At 42.1% G+C, this 25,093-nt stretch overlaps 1 protein-coding gene across 1 annotated transcript in view; it reads left to right on the plus strand.

Annotated features, from left to right (window-relative positions):
• The window catches only part of NUAK1 (NUAK family kinase 1), a 47,493-nt gene extending 22,722 nt beyond the window's left edge, over positions 1 to 24,771 (plus strand). The window contains exons 2-7 of the mRNA XM_042837923.1: positions 1,137 to 1,257; positions 11,741 to 11,892; positions 13,151 to 13,216; positions 18,947 to 19,066; positions 19,353 to 19,485; positions 20,782 to 24,771. Coding sequence (XP_042693857.1) covers positions 1,137 to 1,257; positions 11,741 to 11,892; positions 13,151 to 13,216; positions 18,947 to 19,066; positions 19,353 to 19,485; positions 20,782 to 21,935 — 1,746 coding nt within the window. The 3' untranslated portion in view covers positions 21,936 to 24,771. The remainder of the gene's footprint in view (positions 1 to 1,136; positions 1,258 to 11,740; positions 11,893 to 13,150; positions 13,217 to 18,946; positions 19,067 to 19,352; positions 19,486 to 20,781) is intronic.
• Positions 24,772 to 25,093: the final 322 nt, after the last annotated feature.

Below are 25,093 nucleotides of genomic sequence, written 5' to 3' on the forward strand. Positions count from 1 at the left end.
GCAGGAGAAATCCATAGCAGTTGGCAGCACTGAATGACAAAAGTGTTGTTTATCCATTAAGGGGTGGTCATCTCAGCAGGTCAGCGATGCATTTCAAAGGCTTCTTGGTTTGATTTTAAGCCAGCCGATAATTTATTCCTTGAACTCTGCCTTATGAAAATAAAACCCAGTTAAATATTGAGTATAATAAAGGCTGTGCTGCCATTCAGGCTGCACAGTGCCCTCACCTTCCCTCGCACCAGCGTCTCTCCATTGTTGGTATGGGCATTTCTCAAAGGGCACAAGCTGACCTCTGCAATTATTTATGGAGTTGTTCAGATAAGCCCTTTTTCACAGGCAACGCTCACACACTCACAAGGGCTGTTATAATTTGAATTTATACCACAGGTTCAGCTGTCGCTTCCTCTGTTCCCACCCTGCCTTTTGGAAAGATACCCAGTCACATGATGTGCTTGTAAAAAGGTTGCTGATTGAGGAAGGATGCAGGAAGGATATGGTTTTGCAGTGATTGCATAAGTGCTTTGCAGGGTCCGAAAGCCATGGGTTTATATGAGGACGAGTTAAGATGTGAATTTCAAAGATTCATTTTTTCTGATTTTGAAATAAGTCACGAGCAGTTCAGCTGTTTTGGAGGACCATAGAACTCGTGTGGATGTGGTCTACAGTGTATTAGCAAGGACTAATATCTGTTTTGTAATCAGCACCATGGATTCTCTGCCTCCTTTCCATCAGAGATCTCAGTCTTGTTTCAGAGAAATTGTCTCCAAAGCTTCTGTTTGAAATTATCAGACTTGATCGTGTCCAACTGAAAGTTGTTCCCATCAAAGGCTTTGGGGAGTTTTACTGTTTGCCTCACACTGCTTAGAGTAACACAGAGGTCCTTCCACAAAGTGCTGTGCTCCCTCTCAGAGAAGTCCTGAAGATCATGAAGCTTCATGTCATCCTTTGCCATAGTGAGAGTGTATTGCTCTCAAATGAAGGAGCTGGGATGTGGAGGTTTGTATTTTAAAACACTGTTTTGGTGATTTTGAGTTCTGCCAACATCTAACATCTGTATTTATTTTCTGAAATCTCCTTAATGGATTATATGCATCTGTTCAGTTCCAAGAATAATGCTTGATTTCCTGAATTTATAGGTTGCAATAAAATCCATTCGTAAGGACAAAATTAAGGATGAGCAAGATATGGTTCACATCAGACGGGAGATTGAGATCATGTCATCCCTCAGCCACCCTCATATCATCACCATATATGAAGGTTAGTGAACGTGATTCTCCCCTCCAATCACTCAGTTATTTTCTTGGACCAGATATTCATGCTTCTTGAGGTCATGCCCCAAACTCTCACTCATGGCATAATCCATCTCTTAACAAAGAGACTGTTCTGAGTGCTGCTTTCCCTCTGAACAATCAGTGTTTCGCACACTTGTATCCCGTTGTCCAGAGGAACTTCTTCATGTGTTACTTAAGTGTTACGTCTACGGTGGGTGGATATCATTGCATGTATCATTTATTCTCCCACTGGAAAATTCGATTTAATTTCAACCCCCCACACACAGCAGCTCCATGTCACTTTGTGTCCCCAATCCCTCTGCCAGTCCTTACAGACTTTTCTTCCCTGGGCTGCAGAAGACTGGTTTTGTTTGCTCTGCTTATCATGGACAATGCTGTGTCTGTCTGCATGATTTTGAATACGCTCTCCAATTTATTTACAAACGTGTTCTACTTAAGAGTGGTCCTCCATTACCTAAAGATTAGTCTTGCTGGTTCTGTGATTGCTGCTTTTTTACCATGAATCCCAGTATCCACTTCCGACCAACCTCTGCAGTTTCCTGTCGTTCTGGTCACTGGCCTATCACTCATGTTCCGTATTCCTGTTGTTTCTCTCTAACTCCTTTCTTCCTGGGACATAGAAGTGAAGCCTGATAATTCCTGGCTCCTAGAGCTGCTCCCTTGTCCAGAGCAAGGATCAGGAAGCTGGAGCATTCTTCCTTTTTTCGCTTATTTGTTCATATATTTATAGAGTATTACTCTGCAGGAGAATATCCTCCTCCTTCCTTCCTTCCTAAAGTCTACAACATCCCAGATAGAGCTAAATAGCTTTAGGGGGAGGGGGATATGTGCAGAAAGACACCAGCTAAGAGGTTCACTGCCAGGCCCTACAAGAAGGGCAGCATCTGTGGACCTGGTCTGTGGTCTCTGAAGGCTTAGAGGGGCTTGGATTGGGTGGACTTCTTCCAGGGGTTCACCTCTTCCATACACATAGCAGGAAGCCCAGATTTAGCCCTTTGCATTTACATACCCATGAGGTAAATGTGCAAGGTGATGATATGTGTATGGCAGGTCCACTCCAACAGTCAATACAAGTGATTAAAAGAAGGGCTGGCTTGGAGTACTGTTATGGTATCACATATTGAGTTATTCAAAAGCATGTTCTTTTACTTGAAAAGAGATGAATATCTGTCTTTTTATTGAATAAACTCATAACAGGATCTGGGAACAGAAAAGAGGAGGGATGCTGTGTCAGCATGTGGGTTGCAAATGGAATAAAACTTATTTCAAATGTGTACAGGAACTCTGAAAGAAAGAAAGATTAAGCATGCTGCAGTGCTTTGACCAACTGCCCTTCTTATCCTTAGTTTGAATAGTTTTTCCTGAGTTAAAACATTTATAGAAGTTAAAAGCATTACAGTATTTTTAAGAAGCAGATGATAAAGACCTGTGGGAGCAAACCTTTCCTCTCCATGGAGTGAGGAGTGTCATTGCTGTAGAGAATCAGGCAGGTTCATCCCATCTCCAGGAGGACAAGTGCCTGTGGTGGGAGGTGTTACTTCCCTCTGCATCTCCCTGCTGTTGTGCTCCATCAGCCAACAGCAGCCCTTTGTGGAGACAAACCTGGAAGCAGTTTTTCTCTCATTTTTGGGAAGTTTTCCATTCTGTTGCTGGTTTGGTTCCTTTTAGTTTTCTAGAAAGCAGAGCAGCTTTTCATGGCCTCTTGTGTTTAACTCATGCCCTGGAGGGATGGACAGTGGAAGACAGCCACTTGGTTTGAATGCAGCCCATTGGACGATGGAATTTTGTAGAGCTTGTCCAGCCTTTCCAAGCAGTCAGGGTCAGTATTCAGCCTTAGCAGCCAACACTGGAACACTGGATGTCATAGTACTGGGAAGATGTGTGGGTGAGCAGCGGGGTCCAGAAGCATGGTCATGTATTGCCCAAAGATCAGGCTGTGAGTTCAGTGACCCTTAAGCTGTGCTTCATTTCAAGCCTAAGAGTATACTTGTAGTAAGCTTATGGGACTACATGTAGGACTCAAGTATTTTTGTCCTGTTGAAGTGGGATTTTAAACACATGTGTGTGTTCCTCTTGAGTGAGGCATAAAGAATGATAATATTGCCATTCACTGACTCAAAATGTTGGGCTTTGACTCACTAAATTGGAGCCATCCAATATTTAGGCAGTTGAGCTACACCGGAAGTCTTATTTCCCTCTCTTTAGTCAGGAGAGATCAACATCTATACTTGATGGTTTGCTCTCTCCTAGGAGAACTTTTTTCAGCTAGGTGGGCTAAATGGCATGCTTTTGCTGATGGATGGAGTCTAACTGACTAACTTAACTCAGATGCTTAACTTGTAGACTGGACCTATCTCGTGGGAACCTTTTTGAGCTCACTGTAGGTATTCAAACCACCTCTACATATCTCGTAATACTGACTCTACCTAGCATGGACAATGCTACATCTCTCTGTAGCATCTTTGAAAACTCTTTGTACAACATTGACAAACATGTGTTTTCCTTAAGTAGGATCCTTGTTTAGGTATCCTTTTGACCTGCCTGCTTGAAAGCAATTAACCTCTGAATTTGTCAACTTGACGTAAACAAGAGCTTATCTTTTTTTTTTTTTTTTTTTTTTTTAAAATATCAAGCAAATCCAAATGGGTGGAAACAAAGCTTTTCAGTTTAATGATATATTTTTTTTGTAACCTAATGAAAAGGTATCTTGCCTGTTACCATGAGAGTAGCTGTACAGTTCTGAGTCCAAAGAAATTCCAACCTCTCAGCAGGGCTGTAATTGGCAATCTGTTGAGTGCGGCTGCAAGGGAAGTGCTCTTTCAAGTGACTTTAAACTCCTTGAAAGGGACTGGATAAATGAAGCTAGCTTTGCTATCAGTGTTCTGATTTCAGGACATAAATTTTAATTTATAGAATAATACCTCTGTCTGTCTCCCCTTTACCCCACCTTCCCCTGTCCTATTTCTTTCTTTGCCTTGACAACTCCAGGATTTGATAATAAAGCCTTTCAGAGCTAGTGTATTTTTTCAGGAGTAGTCTGAGTGCAAAATCGCTTCCATCTGGCAATGCTTTATAAAAGTTAAAGCTGGGGAAGAACACAGGGCCTGATTCTGTAAACATTTAAATATGTGTTAGACCAATCACAAGAATGAAGTTGTGCTCGGGACAGTCAGAAGTGAGCTCTTGAGTGTCTGTAGTATGAAATACAGCACCTATGTATTTCTATGCTGGAAGAGTTGTCCTTGGTCGGCATAACCATATAGAAATGTCTATCCATTTGCAAATGACACTTGAAAATAAATAGATTATTTGCTAACAGGTTCATAGAAATAATTTAACGAAGATTCTCCCTGAAGAATGAATAAATATTAGGATCGCAATTCAGTGCCACTGGAACACGATGGCATTAACATGAACAAGTAGCCAAAGGAAAGCACGTGCTTAAGTGCTTTGCTGGATTGGGTCCAGGATGCTTAGAGGAGTGCTGGACCTTTTAAAGCAACAAGGCACAAAAAAAAAAAAAAAAAAAAAAAAATATTTCCCATGTAAGGCAGACTTCTTTCTTTGTTTTACATTGTATTTTTCATATTGGTAAGAAAAAAAATGCAAAAAAGCAGAAAGGTGTTCCAACTATAATGACTCGAGTGAGGTAGCATGCTTTGGTTCATCAGAAAATCAGTTCAGCTTTTCTGTACTTTCAAATACCATAGACAACGGAAGGAAATCTGATGGTGTGTACTGGTGGTGGCATAGCATTTCATGGTGCTAATTTTACTTGCCAAGTACGTGTTCAACCTCACACTTGGTAACAGACTTCTGTACGAGAAAATGAAAACAAACATTAGGTGTTTCAGAAGCACAAAGGTCTCTCTTCTGTGCATGCTGCTTGAGTCATGTCAGTCAAACCACATCAGCAAGAGCAGACATGTTGCAAAACAGCTGTCCAGTAGCAGCTGGCAAGACACAGAATCCCAGAATCATTACAATTGGAAAAGACCTCTAAGATCACTTCATCCAAACATCAGCCCCCACCATGCCTGCTAACCATGTCCCTCAGTGCCACATCTACGTGATTCTTCAACATCTCCAGGAAACTGGCACCTTTGGAGACAGGCTGCATCTCTGCAGCAGCACTGCTTCAGGCAGGTGCTTCCAAACTGTCCGTGTGTATCTCTGCAGGATGGAGGCCCTGCAGAACAGTGGTGGCAGCCTGTTGTCTGTAGACCTGTCTGTACGGAAAGCAGCCTGGTGCTGTATCTCAGTCTGACAGTGCTGTGCAGGCCGTCCCAGTCTCTCATGTTTTTCAGACATAACCAAAACAAACCTCAGTGCCTAATTACTTGAACCCTTCTGTGTGCGAAACACCTAAAAATGTCAATACAAATCCCTTGAAACGTCATGGGGATGGCAGGGCTTTTAACAAGAATGATGAAAGCTGGAAAGCTGGAATGGCTTTTTTTTTTAATTCTGCCAACAGAAAGTACTTCAGCTGTGACAGTATTTAAGCACATTTCTAATTGGTTTCCTCTAACTATGTAGGCTTTTGACCTTAGAGTGCTTTATTTCCATTGTTTTCAGTTGATAACATCCAAGAACACAAAGTAATATTTCTAAAGTCTGGCGATAGTAATGAAGCAAATATAAACAAACTTAACTCTTCGGTTTTCATACCCCACCTTTATGAATTTCCTCTCATTCAGGATGACTGCCCAAACACCACTTTGTTTGACTTGACATTGACCCAAACACATGAGATCACTGGCAAGTTCAATTTGGACATTAAAGTGATGGCGAGCAGCACTGAAATTTATTTCTATCTTTCCACTTACATAGGCCTCCCACTGCAATGTAAATGTTTGCTTGTCTGAGGTTCCTCAGCAGTTTGTAATCATAATTAAGAAGAAAAGGAAAATTAACTCTTGTATTCTTTGCTGAAACAAAAGACAATTAGTGTAATATGTAGTATTGTGGCTGAATTAGCAACTCTCATTTTTCCTCTCCTTCCTTTTTTAAATAGTATATAGTCAAAATCTGCATATCCTAAGTATCATGCTCTGAGAAACAACCTTGCCAAGGATAATGGTTCTCATTTTGATTTAATCCCCACTGGAAAGTAAACTGTAGTATGCTGTCTGATTTAAAATGATTATTGCAGGATCTTAACTACATTCCTTTAATTTAAGAAGAGATGCAATAAAGCCATAATTCAGAAAAGCAATTTAGCACATGCATATCTTTAAAACACATACTTCTGTATTATTATCTTCCATCATAATGGAGCATATGCATAAATTTAAATATATATATATAGCGGTTTACTAAATTAAACCTTGGATTTTTTCATGGCTGCTATATGTGCTGTTCACAGCCATCCATAAACTACTAAAATAATAAAATAAAGAATATTGTTTTCACATATCTTTACATCAAGTGGCTGTAAACCTTTCTGAGCAGTCAAGAGCACAAAAGACACACAGGGCAGAATTTCTAAGGTAAAAAATGCTTCAGTATTCGCTTATCTTTTGAAGAAAAGTTCGTGCCTTATTACATGAGTGAGGTAATTGGGTCATACATGACTTTTCTCAATGAAAAGGTTATTCTCGTCTGCATCTCTAAAATTAAAAACAAACTCGCTTGTTCTTTTGATTTGGCTGACCTTTAATAAAAGAGCATTTTGTAGCAGTGGAAAGGTACTTCTGTCTGCGGCTGTTAGGAGAGTAATAAAAATACCGCTGAATGGAAAGACACCAGATGGAAGGAATGTCAACATACTGGAACTAATTTAGGAGATTGCTCTGATAGAGAGCAAAGGCATGAGGAGAATTCAAATGGTTCCAGTGCAAAGAGATTGGCTGCCCCTCTTAAACTAACAAACTGAAATCCTTACCCCAGGGTTACATGTAAACCAAATGGAATCAGCCCACAAGGAGGTAGTCCATTAAGGGGGAAGAAATCTTCCCCCTTCAGCACTCAAACAGCCTTCAGCATCCTGGAAGCTTAAGAAAGGGCAAAAGCATTCTGCTTCGTTTTGCTTTTTATATTTATTTTCAAATAAGTCTGAAGCAGAGAGATGTCCAGTGTACTTGTACTCTGAAATCTTTCTCACTGACGTTTGCAAAACTGGGTCTGTGTGGACTTTCAGCAACTCTGGGGCAAAGTCCATCTTTGGCGACACCTAAGTTGGACAGTATGTTCATCCAATGACAGATTTGTCCCAAGCAGTTTCAGCAGAGTTGATGGCTGTGGAGCTAAAGGCAGAACTTAGCAGTAGATTGAAAATAAAAGAAGAGTGCTTATCAGGAAGAGGTCCCTACCCTACCAGTGCTATTTAGAAGATAGAAAGCTGTAGATAGAAGCTGAGTTCATCATTTCATGGCCTCTAAATATAAATATGCAGAGAGATTATATCCAAGAATTACTGCTGTAGTAGAACAGCCTGTGAAAGAGACAGATTGTTGACGTTACAAAATGTACTTTGTCTCAGATATGTCTTTGGTAGTGAGAAGTGAAATTCTTTCCCAGTTTCACATTTTTATTCTTCAATGAGTTTTGAAGCCAACAGATTTGGTTTCAATTATCAGCTGAGAAGTATAGCATTTTCTTCCTTTTTTCTTCTTCTTTTTTTCTTCTCATTAAAAAAAAAAAATAAAATAAACAAATAAACATATTAGAGTTAAGAGTTTAGAGAAAAGCTGTAAGAAATCTATCCTTGACCACTGGAACTTAAGCACTCTTCACTGCTTGTGCAGAGCACTCCTCTTAGCCTCCACTAAGGCTCTCAGTGATGGGCAGAGCAAGCATCTTGTAGCTCACTGGAAGATGCTATTTCTCCATGTTGCCATACGCCGTGCCTTCATCCATTAACACAGCTGTCTTGCTCATCTCCTAGGGGTGCAATCATGCTGTTCCATGTACCGTGTGGCAAATCTCATTACCACTCCCTGATCCTGATTCCTGCTGTGCTCTCATGGTACTGTTCTCCCCTCTACCCCACGGCCAGATGGAAGTGCAGGAGTCTCAGAAGTCAACCTTTAGTCCTTTAGGCTCTATCTACAAAGATATTGCAACCACTGCCCTGCACTGCCTGACCGCAATGGCTGAGGTGATGCAGCAGGCCTCCCACAGCACTGAGGCCTTGCTGCAGCTCTCTTGGCATCATTCAGCTTGCAGAGCAGTAGAAATAAACATAGCTGCTCAAAAATATATGACATACAAATTGTAGCAAGCGTTCCTCCTGCTGCTTTCTCCTTAAATCTGTGGAGCTCATGTCTTGTATCTGAGAAATGGTTTCTTGATATGTGATTGACAGGCCATCCCTCCTGCTACCACCTGTCTGAGTGCTGATACCATTGACTTTCCACTTATCTTATTTGTGCAGCTCTGTTTGTATAGTACCAGTGCTTTGAAAGAAGAAGTAGCAGCCCCACCTCGCCCATACACAACCTCTCTCCCTCCCTTGACCTTGGTTAGGGTTGAGGGGTATTGGCTGAATGTGACATGGCTATACCTCAGTGGGAGCAATGGGATGCTCGTGGAGTGTGGGATCCCACCAGAGCCCTGCTTCTCCATTGGCAGGAGCTGCAGCCAGACTGCAGGCACACTGAGAAGAGGGGGTGAGTTTTGGAATGAATATGCAATGGGATGGCAGATAATAAATCATACTGAGCAAAAACAAAGAGTGAACCGAGCCGTCCCAGAAGCTATATGGAGGCAATCCGTCCGTCATCAGCCTGCAGGTTACAACCCAGGTGTTAACAGGGCAGTATATTTATTACCTCATTATTATTTGCAGTAAGTCAATCCAGCCTTTAATTAATGCCCTCCTCTTTCCCCCCAGCCGTTGGCCACAATGCTTTCTTGGAGCATATGTTTATAGAACTGCAGACTATGCTCAGAAGGGAAATTTAGAAGTGTCTGTATGAAGTCTGCCTGGCATCCTAACTGCTGCTGTGAAAATTCGTGGTGTGCATGGCTGATGGGCTGAGAACTGTAAAAAAAATTCCTCCCACCTCCCTGAAACAAAAGATTCTCCATTTGCCTCTACTGCATGGTGAAGAAATAAATTGCTGCGCAATTTTGTAGTCACTCAGCTACAATCATACTGAACAAGCCTCTGCAAACTTAGGGTGGTGAGACAGTGGAACAGGTTGCCCAGTGAGGTTGCGAATGCCCTCTCGCTGGAAGCATTCAAGGCCAGGCTGGATGGGGCTCTGTGCAACCTGGTCTAGAGGGAGGTGTCCCTGCCTATAGCAGGGGGGTTGGAGCTACATGATCTTAAAGGCCCCTTCCAACGCAAACCAGTCTATGATTCTAAGTCCAAGGGTAGTGGAAAGTATCTTTGAATGCACTCCTGACTCAGTGCTCTCTGCATCATTTCTGTATAAATGTAGGAAAATATGCCTGGATAAGGGCTTTTATTAATATGGCAAATTTTGGTTCAGAAGAATTAGATTTTAGAATTTCATACTTTGGACAAGCAAGGAGGGTTCAGCCCTTAGAGCTGAGTGATGAAGGCAAAATTTTAAGCAAAACTTAAGTTGATAGAGTGTCACGTCGTAGCAGGACTGTCATTGCTGTTATGCTGATGAGAGTCACTGAGTGAGATTCATGGCGCCCTGTGGCAGCTTCACCTGTGTGTGCATCGTATAATGAATCTGCTATTTGATTGTTATTTTTTAAAAAAGCAAACTGCTTGAATAAAAGCATTTTTATTGGTTTGTCTTGACTTATCAAAACTACATTTTACCTTCCTGCGTAACTCTGTACAGCAACCCTTTCCAAGCCTAGAGAGGCAAGTCTGCGCATTAATGGTAACACACCACACCACTTCCATATATGACACGGCATTTGTTCAGCTTTTCCCAAACATATCAGTCTGTCATTCTTGGAGAGGATGCCATAAACACAATCCATCTAGAGACGGCTCTTCCAGTTTCCGAAGTTTATTGTTAATGAGGATGCACATAGGATGTAATCACTGGCAGGAACCTCTGCTTCGGGGTGCAGTGAGGCCAGCAGACAAGTCAGCGGCCAATTTTATCTGGCTGCTCCCTCTGCCTTTTATCAGAGCTGTTTGGCTGGGGTTCAGGGGTGTTAGAGGGAGCTGCAGAGGTTTTGGCTTGTGGAGTTGAGTGACAAGGTGTGAGAGGATATGAGGCAAAGCCTAAGAGCAGCAAATACACATGCATTGAGAGAGGCAGCTTTGCATTTTGCTGCAAAAGCTGAAGTTTTTGTGTGTGTTTTTTCTTCTTCTTTTAAACACTAAAGACTACTGGCAGGGCTTTGCTCTGATAGAAGAAGGCGTCGTTCCAGCAGGGCTGGTCAAAACTAGCATCCGCTTGCAATGACCCCTATAACCTCTTTCATCTGAAGATGTTTTGCTGCTAGTGTGATAGCAGGCTGCCACCAGAGGATAAAACAGAAAGTCACTATGTTTTAATGTGAGGCAGGTGCAGGATGTTTCCATTGGGTTGTGGAAGATTTTTGGTGTCAGAGGGGAAAAACTCGTTGGCAGCCAGGACACTGTGGCAATTCGAGACTTCTCATTGCCTGCTTTACTAGATTAAGTGTTTAGTTATCTGCAGTTCCCAATGAAGTCCTTGACAGCACGTGGCACAAAGTATCCTGAGCTCTGAAGGAACAGCATCAATGTGACATAGGTCAGATGAATGTTCCTCTTCCTACTTACGTGGGACTTGCGTGTCCCTGCTAGCTCTGCAGAAGTGACAAAGGGCATATCTCCAGCAGGCTAGGGGTTATGCGGCAGAGGCTGGAGATAACTGAGCTCAACGATGGGCTGGGTGCATGAGATAGGCTGCAGAGGGACTGTGGCAGGAGTGGTAGAGCTCTGGAGACGCTGCAGCCACTGCTCGCTCAGGTGTTTGTGCCCACCATGTTGCTGCAGAGTTGGGCTGGAAGAGGATGCATGCATCAGTTTATTTGTTGGGTTTTGATGGTAGGTAAAAGCCAACAGTCATTATAAGCCAGGCTGCTATTCTGTATCAAGCATTAATTGAAGGCACAGTCAATTGTCCATTTTTTAACCTTTCTGGATGATGATAGCTCCTGATTCCTTCTGTCATCTGGCCCCATGAGGACTGCTGGAGCCAGGATTAGAATTCAGATGGCACAGGCGCAAGTTCCTACCTCACCTCATGAGGATCAAGTTGACACTGTTACCCTGTGACCCCATGTTACAGAGACAAAGGCCTTCTTTCATTGAGCCGTGTGAAAGTCAGCAGCTCCTCAAAGCCTTCCTTCTCGTGATCTGAAATGTTGTTGCCTTTCTCTGGAAAATGTAGCTTTGGAACTTGCTTTTGGAAGTGTCACTTTCCAGGCTATAGTGATGATACCAGGTTGTGTTCAGTCATCCTAAGCCTTCTTCTCCATTTAAAGTGTCATTTTTAAAATGTTTTCGGTAAGCAGTTTTTTTCTTTTGTCTTGTGCAGTGTTTGAAAATAAAGATAAGATTGTGATCATCATGGAGTACGCAAGTAAGGGAGAGTTGTATGATTATATCAGTGAGAGGCGACGACTGAGCGAAAGAGAAACAAGACACTTCTTCCGACAAATAGTCTCTGCTGTACATTACTGCCACAAGGTAAGCAAGGAATTTGATATTAATAAATGCTATTTGAAGGCGTAGTGATTGTATTTCAAAGCACGTCTGAGGCAACAGCATTCATTATTAAGTATGACAGCATGTGATTATATCAGTACACCGGGAGATCTTGTGTGAAAGTTCTACAGTAGTTCACTGCCTGTTTTTATAGTCTAAGGATGTTTTCCTGTGCTGCAGCATACTACTTGTCACTCCCTTACTGTTAGCCATACCTCCCGTTTTCCCCTTGGAAATAATTCTTCTGACATAAAGAAAGTAATTAACAACATTAACTGGAAATTTTAGATTGTTTGTATTAATATATTCAAACGAATGATAGCTTGCAAGTTCAACATGCAAGTGAACAACTTTGAAATAGAAGATAGAAAATATAAAACCAAAAAAAGAGCTGGAGAAAAGTATGAATGTTCAGCCTTAGCATGTACTTACTCTGGATAGTCAAAAATAACTTCTCCAGATGTTGTAGGAGCACTAGAAAGATACTCTTTGCTAATGACTTTATCCATCATGGTCCCCACTCGAATGACAATTCAAACAGTCAAACCCCGGGTGATGGACTGGCTGTCATCATAGATCTTTTATCTCTACTTGAACCAGCTGCACAGAGCCAAAACTTGCATCAAGCTAAAGGCAACAAGCACCAAACACAGTATTTTGTTTGAATTCTTGCACGTTTTGATCTCCATCTGAATTCTGATAAACAAGGCAAGTTTTCAAAGTCATCACTGCACAGTGCTGAAAAGCTGCAGCAGTTTTCCTGGCACTGTTAGTTTTCCCCAAATTTCTTTAAAGAAGGCTCTGACCCAAACCCAACTTTTTCATTTCCATCCTGAACATTTTAGGGTCTTTTAGGATTTTAGCTCCCTACATCCACACGGCTGCGTATTGGAGGAATGAGGGCTTTTGTAGGGACTAACGTCATTGACAGATATTTTCTGGTGCCTGGGAAGAATATATTGCTTTCACGCAGTGGGGGCAGGATCTGGGCTGGAATTAAGTTCTGAAAAGACCCCCCTTGCCCCCTCCGCTGTTTTACAGGCTTTGTGGGAGGACAGATTCCAGTCATTCTTCCCTTAACCACACACCAAGTGACTAATACATCGCCTGTCACTAGTCACTGGGCCGTGAGTGTTATGACAGTGAAATCAGCCCTGAAATGCAGATGCAAAGACCACCCTGCCAGCTCACCTTTCATTTGCACGTTTTCTTATATTCTCTTTTTCCTTCTTTATTTCAGAATGGCGTGGTCCACAGGGACCTAAAATTGGAAAACATCCTTCTTGATGACAATTTTAATATTAAGGTAAGATTCTTTCTCTCAGTTTCTCTGAATGGATTTGCATGTTTTGTAACATTTTTATCCAAGGTGTTAGAAGAGCCAGTGTTATGGCAAAAGCTACTAAGCAACAGCATCTGGCAAGAGGCTCCAGGGTTTGGAGGCTGGGGAGGGAGTGGTGGCGAGTCATACAAGCTAAATGAAACTGTGCATGATACAAGGGAGAAGGCTGCGTCCTTCTGCCCCAAGACCACGATTCCCAAAGCAGTATCTATTTACTGGTAGGAAACAGCAGAGCATTTTGTGCAAATGAGTTTATTTTATGAACAATATTATTGCTGGCTGCTGCTGGGGCTAGGAGAAAACCTCGCCTGGTCTGCAGGGTTCAAGTGCCTTAAACAGAACACTCTGAATGTCCTTTTGATCATGGCTGGAAAATAAGCAAATAGAGTTTCAAAATAAACCGAGTAAAGCACATGTGCTTCATTAGGAAATGGCCTTGGAACTCCAGACACAAACATATACTTTGGATAGTGATGTCATTTCCATGTCATTTCTCCCCAGTGAAAGCATGGGAATGACCTTTTTTTTCCCTTCTTTCTTTCCCGAGAAGCTGCAACACAAAGGTAGATAATGCAGGGACTAATGAAGATTGTAGGTGGCTGAATCTGTTTCACTTTCAGCTTTGTTGCTGCCTGGCGAGCTGGGTGTGAGAGCGGCTGGGTGTGCCGATCTGCAAACAGACAGTGGCAGAGATGCCAAAGAGGTTCTGCTGACTCTTGGGCATCCTTCCTTAATTAGCAAGACAAGGCAATCAAGTTGCTTTCTGTGTAGCCAGCTATCCGAGTTGCTTGGGTTTTCATTTTATTTCTGCTGAACATCACAAGGCTGCACGCACTGTGTTGCACTAGAGAGATTGTCTTTACTGTAAGCTGATGTGCAATGGAAATGGAAAGTAGCATATGGTAGCTGCCATCTGTGTAGCACTGATGACAGAAACTAACTTGAATCAACCAGTGGATTAAAGACATGTCAATGTGCAGCTCCTAAAAGTAGGCTTTTCAGAGGGTCCATCTGAGGCAGCGCTCGGGCAGTGTGCTGTTAACATCCTGTGGCAGAGCAAACTTCTCATGCAGCATTGCTCCTTGCTGTAGACCTGGCTTTTTTGAAATCAAAAAGTTGCCTTTCTAGGACATTGTATACGAAACAGGCTTCCGCAGGCAGGATGACCTTTCTTTCCACAATACACGCCAAGCTATCTTCCCAGCTAATCAGGGAATTCTTGAGAGAAAAGAGGAATTTGTGGAATTTGCTAGCTGCGGTGGCCTGGATCCTGGAGCTGTAGTCCTCATATGCAAAACCAATCACTTTCCCAAGTCTCCGGGGAGCTGCACTTTGTCCAAAGGCTCAGCAGCCGCCCCGGCCTTCCTGCTGGGAGGATGGGGCTCAGGATTGCTCTCCAGACCTTGCAGAACTGCAGAACCACAGATGTATTTCAGCTGCTGTAGAGTTGGGCACTGCATGGGGAGCTGCATCTCCAAAAATTTGGCCTCATCTTTTTCGGGAAGGCTTCTCTTTCCTGAACTAAGCTGTGTTTAGGCTGCCTCGTGGGTGTTTTGTGTCCAGCCCTTCCTCAGTTCCTTCCTTTCTCTCTCTTCTGGCTCATTTTTGACACCTTTCCTACTTTGAGACCAAGATCAGCCTTGAATACGCAGTGTTAAACGTATTGCTGCTATTTCCCTGATGCTGAAGCCTTGAATACATTAACTGTGGTTTCTGGGTTACTTGTGCAAAATTGAACTTCCCACTTTTTCTTTGTTTTACTAAACAGTAACCGTTGGCAAGGAAACACATATGGAGCTGTAAATTATTTATTAGGAGAAAATCTATCAGGTACTAATTCTGAGATTATTTCTGTATGGTTTATTCAGGCAGGAAAAGAAAAATATGCAGCATTGTCTGATGGCCTCAAATGCTCAGTGGAAGGCATTTTTTGGAAGAGGGAGAGATAATCGTGTCTGTACTTCCCCAGTATTTACATTTCATTCAGTGGATTACAAGGCGCTTACAAAGTTGGCAGTTTGGTTTTAAGAATGGCAAAATGAGAGGAATCCCTTTGTTCCTGGGCGCTGTGTGCCATAGGAAACACGCCTCTGAAGAAGCCAGTGATCTATATGCTGTGGTATATACAAATGTGTCACAGTGACAAGAGGATAAAATTAGCAAGATACTGCAAAAATAGATCCATGCATCACAACTCAAGCAGTTCTTGCAGAACAGGAAATAAAGAGAACAATTAATCCACTAGAAAATATTATCCGGGCTGAAAGGGCCCCAAGCTGTTTTACATGATACCACGCTAACTTGGGCTCCATTTGTAAATTTTAGTGATACAAATGAAGGTCATGAAGTGGTGCTGTTAGGAGACATAATGAGCTTTTTTTTTTTTTTTTTTTTAAAGCTAGAATGGTGAATGAAAGTCTCTGGAAGCAATCACTTGGAAGTATAGCAACTAGGAAAGTCCAGTTTCTGAAGGCTGATAAATCTTGCAGGTCCACAAGCCAAAGCTGGAGGGTGATTTTCTTAATTCATCCTGAAGGGACTCAGATGCTAGTCTTTGAGTCACGCTGGGGGTGACTTTTACTGGAAGAATTAGCAATGGGGAGAAGGTGTAGCTGCCTCCATTAGCCCATTACTCCTGCACTTCAATGTGATGAGGACCACATGTCCATGTGCAGCATTGCAGCTCCTCCCCAGCGCCTAAAACCCCCAAATTGCATGCAGTGAGCTGGAGAGACACTGTTTCACAATGCAGCAGCCAGGGAATCAGTGCCACTTGCTATCCAAATGCTGTGCCAATGCCCTATGCCACGAGTTACCCCCAGTGTGCCTCTGTCATGCAGCCTGGCGCGATGGAGAGAGGGCTGTGATAGCTCCTGGACTGGGAATTGCACCTAAAATAGATGTCTGGCGGGCCTTGGCGCAAACTGAATGATCAGCCCCAAAGTGATAGGAGAGAAAAATGCAAGTCTAATAGCTACACAATTCTACTTACTACACTTTCTCTTTTGTTGGTAAGGGAACACCAATCTGACTAACCACTGAGAGCCCATGGGGGTTTCATATATACAGAGTAAGTGTATGTAATTGGGATTTACCTTGCTGGGAGTCTCACCCACTGCAGTTTCATTTGCTTTAAGAGACGTAATTATTTCTATGTCTGCAGTACAAAGACAAGGATTCTGAAGTGGGGAGAACCTGATGATTTCCATGAGTGCAAACTTTGTGGAATTTATAGTCCACGCTTAAACAATAAATTGCATCTGGTTGGTCATAGTAACGGTAAATATGAAACATCCACCTCCTGAAGTGAAGGGAATAAAGCCCAATTCCCAGCTCCTCCCAATTTAGGAAGTTTTTTGACTTCCATTCAAGTGCCATGAACATGAAGTAACGTTGGGCTTCTATTAATCTTGTTTTGAGGGGAGGGCATGACAGTTTTAATGGGAAAAGCTGGTAAACATCAGTTGGTAAGTATGGGAGTGGACTGCAGCATAAATACTCTTTTCCTGAATGATCAAAATGGAAACATAAATGCCCAAGTTTGAGAGTTTGTTAGTGTGAGCAATGGTATGTCTATCCCTCTATGTATGTTCATGCACATCTACACGCATTTTATACATTCCATGGTGTTAAGGGAATGTATTTTCTTAAGGAATCACACTGTGCAGTGTCTGTCCTTGTCTTAGCTGCATCCTGAGCTAAAATAAAACTCAGTGGCCAGTACGAAGCTGTAATGCTGAAATGATCCTATTCTTCCCCTGATTGACAGGGCACACTTCATAGGGCTTAAAACCAACTTCCTGCCAGTCAGGGTGACTTGATAAGAAAGTGGAATTTAGGGCAATTAAGTGCAATCTGAGCCATGAGAATATGTTTGCAGACTGCAATTGTACACCAGATGTTTTCAATGACATTCCAGCCATACAATGAAGATTTTACAAGCCGCATTTATTTAAGGGTTGCATTTTCTGCTAGGGGTTGATGATATGCTGTTTGGGGGACTGAGCAAATTCAAGCTATGAATGGACTTGGTGCAATGAATTAACATTAGTGAATGGGAATCAGCTGCTCTTTGAACAAGATACTCTGAGTCCAAATTGTTAGTGGAACACCTGCACAAGCAGAGCATCAAAACAGGAGAGGATGAAGTATGAAATCTCATATTTGTTCCTTGACGTAAAACATGTTGTAAAAATGATACTTCATAAAATAAGTTTATATTTTTGTTATAAAAGTATATATCTGTCATATATAGATAGATAGGTATTTATGGATAAAGAGAATATATATCTGTGTTTGTATATTTGGAGGTAAAGAGTGAAAATTGGGAACTTCTGTCCACACTTCACCAGCTTTGTTACTTTGGTCTCAACTGAGACATGGTAGTTAATAGGGACAAAGCCTTTATGTCTCCCAAGAGTTCACTAGACATTGCAGTTGAAACAGATATTAGCAGCAATGGTTATACATGTTTTAGAAAGCCAGGGGTGAATGATGCTGCTGGTAAATCCCTTTCTTTTCTGGTCACTTTGCGTTTTCTCAAATTTTCTCTTGTAATATCAGATAATCACTGCTTCTTTCTGGGGTATAATTCCTTTCTGGTAGAAAGGATCTGAATGAGGTAAAGAAAGCCCAAAGAAAGCTTATATCTCTTAAAGCTATAAACTGATAATACCTTTTTTATGCCTGTGCTTTGTCTTTTATATATGTCCTATGTCAATCGTGGGCAGTCATAAAAATATCTCTGGGAAACGGAAACATTTAGGTTTTAAATAAGATAAAAAAAATGAGATGTGTTGCTTTCTGCTACAGAATCAAAGGAAATGCAAAGGTTGTGGGAGTATTTAGTGTTGCTGTCCTCAGCCTTTGTTTTGTAAGAACAAGACCAGAGAATTGAAGTAAACAAATTATTTGGACCTGATCCTACAGTTTCTACATGGGCAAAATTCCCAATAGTCCCCAGGGGTGTTTTGTTTGTGTTGGGAAAGCCGGATTTGGGCCCATTGTTTCCACTTAGGAACCAGACTTGTGTTTATTATCTCGTGATAGACATCTCGTTTACTTAATGGCTCAGATTCCTCATCTTGAAGTCCCTGAATCTGGAGCAGTTAGTGGGTGCCTCACTTTCCCCTGTTTTCAACAAGAGACATTCCAGATGATTTCAAAAATCACTTGTATCCGACAGCTAACACTTGGTTTCTCATGATATGCCGACATCATTCCTCCTGTTGGATTAAAGGTCCTGACTTTGGGCTTGCATCTGCAAGATAAGAACAGGAGTACTTTCAGTGTGCTTTTGGTGTTAATGATTATACAAGATGAAGAGCAATCAGTGGACAATAGCCCAGTGCCTTCCAGTATGAAATTGTCTTTGCAATCACATGCAATTAATCTAGGATAGAATTACTGACTGATGGTTGTGGAGCCATGACATGTCTATAAGTGGAACCAAAGCATCTTTGTTCCTCATCCAGAGGATTTATCTTGGGGTCTTATCTGCTTCTCTAGAAGGCCTTTAAAGAAATAATGAAATCACAAAATAATTGGTTGGCAGGTGAACTTGAGAAGTTATCCATGTCAAGATCTCTGCCCTATAGCAGGGTCAAGTATAGTTTAGTCCCTCCTGATAAAGAATTTTCTGGTGTGTTAAGGTATTGTTAATGCTACAGAAGCCTTGTACAATTGTCTTTGCAGATTGCTGATTTTGGACTCTCCAACCTTTATCACAAAGACAAATTTTTGCAGACCTTTTGTGGAAGCCCACTGTATGCTTCCCCTGAAATTGTTAATGGACGACCTTACAGAGGCCCAGAGGTAAGAAGGGTCAGTTTTTCAGTGGTGATATGGGGATGTCTTTTATGATAGTAGTCTTAAGAGTTAGTCTTAATGTCAGTGCTATTGCATGTGTGGGTGTGAGTGAGTGTCTCCCATCTTGAAAGTTTGCTTCCATTTGCTTTGTCTGTGTTTGTCAAATGTTAGATACCAGTTTGTCCATCAGTAAGCATAGCTGGACACGATGCCACTCTTGTGGTGGTAATGGCAGGGAGAATTATGGGGGTCAGCTTTCCAGACCTTCATGCACATTGTCTCTGTATTTCAGGTTGACAGCTGGGCCCTTGGTGTATTGCTTTACACTCTGGTTTATGGAACCATGCCCTTTGATGGCTTTGATCACAAAAATCTCATCAGGCAGATCAGCAGTGGAGAATATCGTGAACCAACGCAGACCTCAGGTATAAAAAAGGTGCAAGGGCAATGTATTGAGCTGACAGGAGTTCAGAATGGAGGATTTGCCCTTCCAGCCTGTTTTTGTGTTATATTAGAATGACAAAGAAAAAAATCTCTCATTCCTCTACTAACTTCATCTGCAGTCCATTCCTATTTGGGTACAGCATTTACCAAAAGTCCTTTTGAAATGAAAATTTTATAGCATGTAGATTTTATTGCCTTGGGGAAGCTTCAGCAAGCTCTTTTAACTAAATCTATGACAGTGGAAGGTCTGTTAGCTATTGCGAGTGGAATTGTTCAGACAAGCTGTAAACCAATACAATATACTGGTAAAGATCAGTCCTCTGACTATGCTGAGAGAAGATGAATGGTCATAGAATCATAGAATCACCAAGGTTGGAAAAGACCTAAAAGATCACCCAGTCCAACCGTTCACCTATTCCCAATAGCTCCCACAAAACCATGTCCCTCAACACAACATCCAGCCTTTCCTTGAACACCCCCAGGGTCGGTGACTCCACCACCTCCCTGGGCAGTCCGTTCCAGTGCCTGACCACCCTTTCTGAAAAGTAATACTTCCTCATGTCCAGCCTGAATCTCCCCTGCCGTAGCTTGAAGCCAAGTGTCCGAGTGAAGGGGTCTCTTATCTGAGAAGCAAGGCCAGAATTTGAATTAAATGTGTTTATTCCGAGGGTAACAGATTAAGCTGTCACCAGGCAGAAAAGCATCAGCTAAGTCTAGGGCTCTTTCCAGACTTAAAAAATATGTGTATATATTGTTATATTTAACTAAATATTTTTCTTTCATCATTTGTTTGCCATTCTTTCAATTTCCTGCTGCCACAATCCTCTCTTTATAAAAATACTCCTTTAAGGTACACGGAAGAATACACTTTTGTGGAAAAAGTAAATACAGGATCAGTAATAATTGTTTAAAATATCCCAATGCCCCGTTGTTTTCCTCTTAATTTTTGTAGTCATTAAAATTGACAGGTCGCTGACTTCTTTAGTAGTGTGCAACATTCAGTGATATGGGACATTGACATTCATACAATACAAATATTAATTTCTTTTATAACCCAGTGTACAATTGCCAGGGTGAATCATTTTCTGCTGATCGGAAGTAATCCTCAAATTCAATTTCTAACATTGACTGATGCACTAAGCCTTGCCCCCTTTCGCTTCTGTTGTAAGAACCATTATTTTTGCTTATTTGATTAGCTTCACATTTCAGTTTGAAACTGAAGGAGGAAATTAGAAATGCCAGTATTTTAAACTTTATGTTCTATTCTTTGTCTGTAGATGCTCGTGGTCTCATCAGATGGATGTTGATGGTGAATCCTGAACGCCGAGCAACCATTGAAGACATTGCCAACCACTGGTGGGTTAACTGGGGCTACAAGAGTAGTGTTTGTGACTGTGATGCCATGAGGGACTCTGAGTCCCCATTGCTAGCAAGGTTCATTGATTGGCATCACCGCTCTACTGGCCTCCAACCAGAGACTGATACAAAAATGAAGTGCCTTTCTAAGCCCAAAGGTCCTGAAGTCACATTAGAAAGACAAAGGTCTCTGAAAAAATCAAAAAAGGAAAATGACATTGCACAGTCCATCCAGGAAGGAGGTGCTGAAAATGCATCCAAACCCACTTCCAAAAGACCCAAAGGCATCCTGAAGAAAAGGAGCAACAGTGAACATCGATCTCACAGTGCAGGGTTCATTGAAGGCGTGGTCAGCCCAGTGTTACCTTCTGCTTTTAAGTTGGAGCAGGAGTTGTGTAGGACTGGTGTAGCCATTAAAACTGTTGTGGAGGGAGAGGTAGCTGGCAAATACGGCACTAAGCAGTCTTCACTAATGCCAAAAAAAGGAATCTTAAAGAAGACTCAGCAGAGGGAGTCCGGCTATTACTCCTCTCCAGAACGAAGTGAATCTTCAGAGCTTTTGGACAATAATGATGAAACAGTAAACAGTGACACCTCTCCAGGGGTCACAGAACCATCCAGAAATGGGTCTTACAGCCATTCCTGCAGGCGTAAGGGTATCTTGAAACATAATGGCAAGTATTCTACCAGCAGCACTGAATCTGCTCTAATTAGCCCTGATACACCAACTCTGGAGGCCATGGAAGAAGTAGTCCTGCCTGGAGATGCATTACCTCGAAGTTACAGTCGCCCTTCCAGCGTGATTAGTGATGACAGTATTTTGTCCAGTGACTCCTTTGATTTTCTGGATTTGCAAGACAACAGGCCAAACAGACAGAGGATACGGAGCTGTGTCTCTGCTGAAAATTTCCTACAGATCCAAGACTTCGAAGGACTTCAGAACCACCCACGGCCACAGTACCTAAAACGGTATCGCAACCGTCTGGGGGACAGCAGTTTTTCCCTTCTCACAGACATGGATGATGTGACTCAGGTCTACAAGAAAGCCCTAGAGATCTGCAACAAGCTCAACTAGCAGCAGGAAGATGGAAAGGGAGGGAAAGGAGTTGTTCTGGGTACCTTTATGGTGGAGTTAGCCAAGTTACTATTTGCTGAGAATGGTAGGTTTTCCTTCAAAGGATCTGACTGTACCTACTTAACTGAACTCCTAGCAACGTCTTGAATAGCCCCAAAGTCACAAAGTCATCTCACACTTCTCTAATTTTGTGTCTTCAGAATATTACCTATCTGACCAGAGCAAAACCTTTGGTCTTTATATACGTGGTGAAAGTGTGTTAGGATCTAGCAGACAAAAGCATTGAGATTTAATGGCTTGGAGTGAAAGCTAGGCAGAATTAAAACTGGAAACAAGACACACACATTTTGAGAGGTTTCTAATTCGTATTAAATTAGCTATATCAAGAGATAAGCTGAATTCTTCAAGTCAATTTTGGATGCCTTTCAGAAAGAGAACCTTTATTATCCCTTGAAGTTATTCATCAGGATACAGACATCTAATGTTTTCATTCAAGAGTTTTCATCTTGCATTATGCAGGAGGCCAGGCTGGATGGTCACCCTGTTTCCTTCCATCAGGGTGAACTGAGAGATTCCTGAACCCTTTCTGTAACAGATAATTTGTGAGTGTATAACTTCACACAGCTGTATGTATACAGGGATTGGAGTAGGCATCCAGATCTGGCCCTTTCTACAGCTGTTGCTCTTCAGAGAGCAGGAGGCCCTAAAATTGTTTCCAATACCACTCCTACCAGCAAAAACGGAGTCAGAGAAATGAGAAAGGGAGCTGGAAGTAATTGGTGTTGTAAGCAGTGACACTTCAAAGCGTTGTTCTACTTGTGACTTTTTGAAAGAGGTCAGCCAGATGGATGCCCAGAGATTGGTCCTAAGGGCTAACAGATCCTCTAGCCTTGAGTTCAGTCACTGTCAGCAAATGGTTCCACCTTGCTATTAGCTTGTAGTATCTGAGGGTGACAGGTAGTTTGAGACCAGAATGTTAGGGAAAAGGTTGTAGCATGTAGGAAACGGATAGAGGCCAGAAAGTTGGTGGGAATATGCCTTTCTCCAAGTGAAAATATTTCTAAGTAGGTAGGAATGGAGCAGAAAGAATTGAGCAATGAAGTGATAACGGTAGATTTGATAACAGAGTTAGCCTAAAAATGCAGGCCTCTATATTGATAGCATAGCTGGTACTGCATATGCAGTGATGCCAGCTTGAATAAACGAGAAGAGTATGTGTGTGTATTCTCACATATACCTAAATATCCAGACTAAAGGCTTCAACTCCCATAAAGGTACCACATGGGTCTACTGGATTATCTGAATGTAAGCCTATGTCAGAAAGGCACTGTGTGTTTGACAGGCCTGGGCAAACTGGAATCACAAGGCCCATTTCACTCTCATTTACATGAGCACATAGCCCCTAGCTTTCTTGGAGGTGCACTGGTGTGAATACATGGCAGGTTTCAGCCTATGATATCAAAGAGCCACAGCTGTAAAATCCATGTATACAAACATACTCAGAAGAGAGAAGCATGGGGCAAACTCTGTTCTCACTTCTCCCCTGGAACTGGAACTGAAAGCAGACTTTGGCCCACTGTGTTCAAAATCCTAGAGACTATGCAGAAATGGAATAGAGATCCTCTGATTAATCTTTGAGTATCAGGGATAACCCCACAGACATTGGCATCTGGGGCAGGGAGCAGTTTCACTTGCAAATTGTTTATTCGGTGTGTCACGGTACTTCAGTCTGCTGGTTCCTCCTAAAAACCAACCAGCATAAAGATGAACGAGCTCAAATTTCCTAAGTCAGTTAATCTGTTTCTGTGGAGAACCTTTTCTTTATTATAAAACACTGGACCAAATTTGGCCCTGGAGTCAATGCCATCAACACCCACGAAGTCTAAGAGAGATGTGCTCTCAGGCGGTCAAGTGAAATGTGGCTCACTGCTCATTTGCTCAGGTACGGGAATTCCAGGGCATTTCTCTGTAGATGTAGGATGCTTTTGGTGTGATGCTTAGAGATACCGTCTTCTCACAGGCCCTGCATTTGCTCCTTATAGCCCACCCAAAGCCAACACCCTGTTTTGCAGTGTATTTGATTAACAGGCAGCACAGTGGCCCTGGAGCAGAAGAGTCGGCTCCTCAGCCGGCACACCTCAGCGCTGTCGTGTTGATGTGATGGAGCAGCACTCCGGTGGGGTTGTGCTGAGTGATGCCTTCCCTATGGGTTTCCTGCTGAATCCTGAGTGGATTTACAGGGGTTTTAGGATGAAGGGAAGGGCACTTGACCAGCTGCAGCAGGGAATGAGGAGTGCCCTGAAGGCTCGAATCTACCTAGGCTTTTGCCCAGGCCTGCTTCCTTGTGTACAAATGTGAATGAGTGAGTGACTGCTTGCTGCCAAACTGGAAATGTTACATAGGGATTTACTGGCATGTTACTGGCATGTTACATGTTTACTGGCATGTTATCATTCCTAGAGAAGAAAAAAAAACCAAAACACTTGACTGCACATTGTTATTATTAGTGTTGTGATTTTTATTTAATTTTTTTGTAATACAAAGTTGACTTTTTTTATTTGAATTTGTCTCTTTTTTTTTTTTTTTTATTTATTGGTCTGAAAGCCATTTCAAAGGTATAATAATATATTTGGTGTAATTTAATTGGTGCAACATTATTTTACAGCTCCGGCCAAAATCGTTTGGTGTTTTTTGTTTTGTTTTATTGTTTTTTTCTCCCTATCCTCAGTTGGTTTGAGCTCTAGGAGACACACAGGGGAAAACGCTGGATAATCACCCAAAGTGTATTTTTAATCTGATACTGTTTTTTTTATTAAATAAAATGGAATTAATGTAACTGTGAAGAGTTTCCCTCTCTTTTCTTTTTCACTGAACATCAGCACAAGCCAAGACCTTGATGAACTTATCCCAGGAGTTGGGCTTGGTGATCCTTATGGGTCCCTTCCAGTTTGGGTTATTCTATGATTCTTTGATTACCATGCAGAAATACAGCAGCATCACAGCACATTGTACCAAGTTGTTTATGTAGAGCTTCTTGACTCATTTGCACATTTGAGTGTAATGTGGGTGGCCACAGAGGCTCCTGCTGTGTACGATTTTGCACCACAAAGCACCCAGAGCTTTTGGCTAGAGAAGTGTAAGGTAGAGAAGGGCAGATG

Source organism: Centrocercus urophasianus, unplaced genomic scaffold (genome assembly GCF_019232065.1).
Source record: "Centrocercus urophasianus isolate 14NV4802_14NV808 unplaced genomic scaffold, USGS_Curo_1.0 seq_73, whole genome shotgun sequence".
Classification (NCBI taxonomy): domain Eukaryota; kingdom Metazoa; phylum Chordata; class Aves; order Galliformes; family Phasianidae; genus Centrocercus; species Centrocercus urophasianus.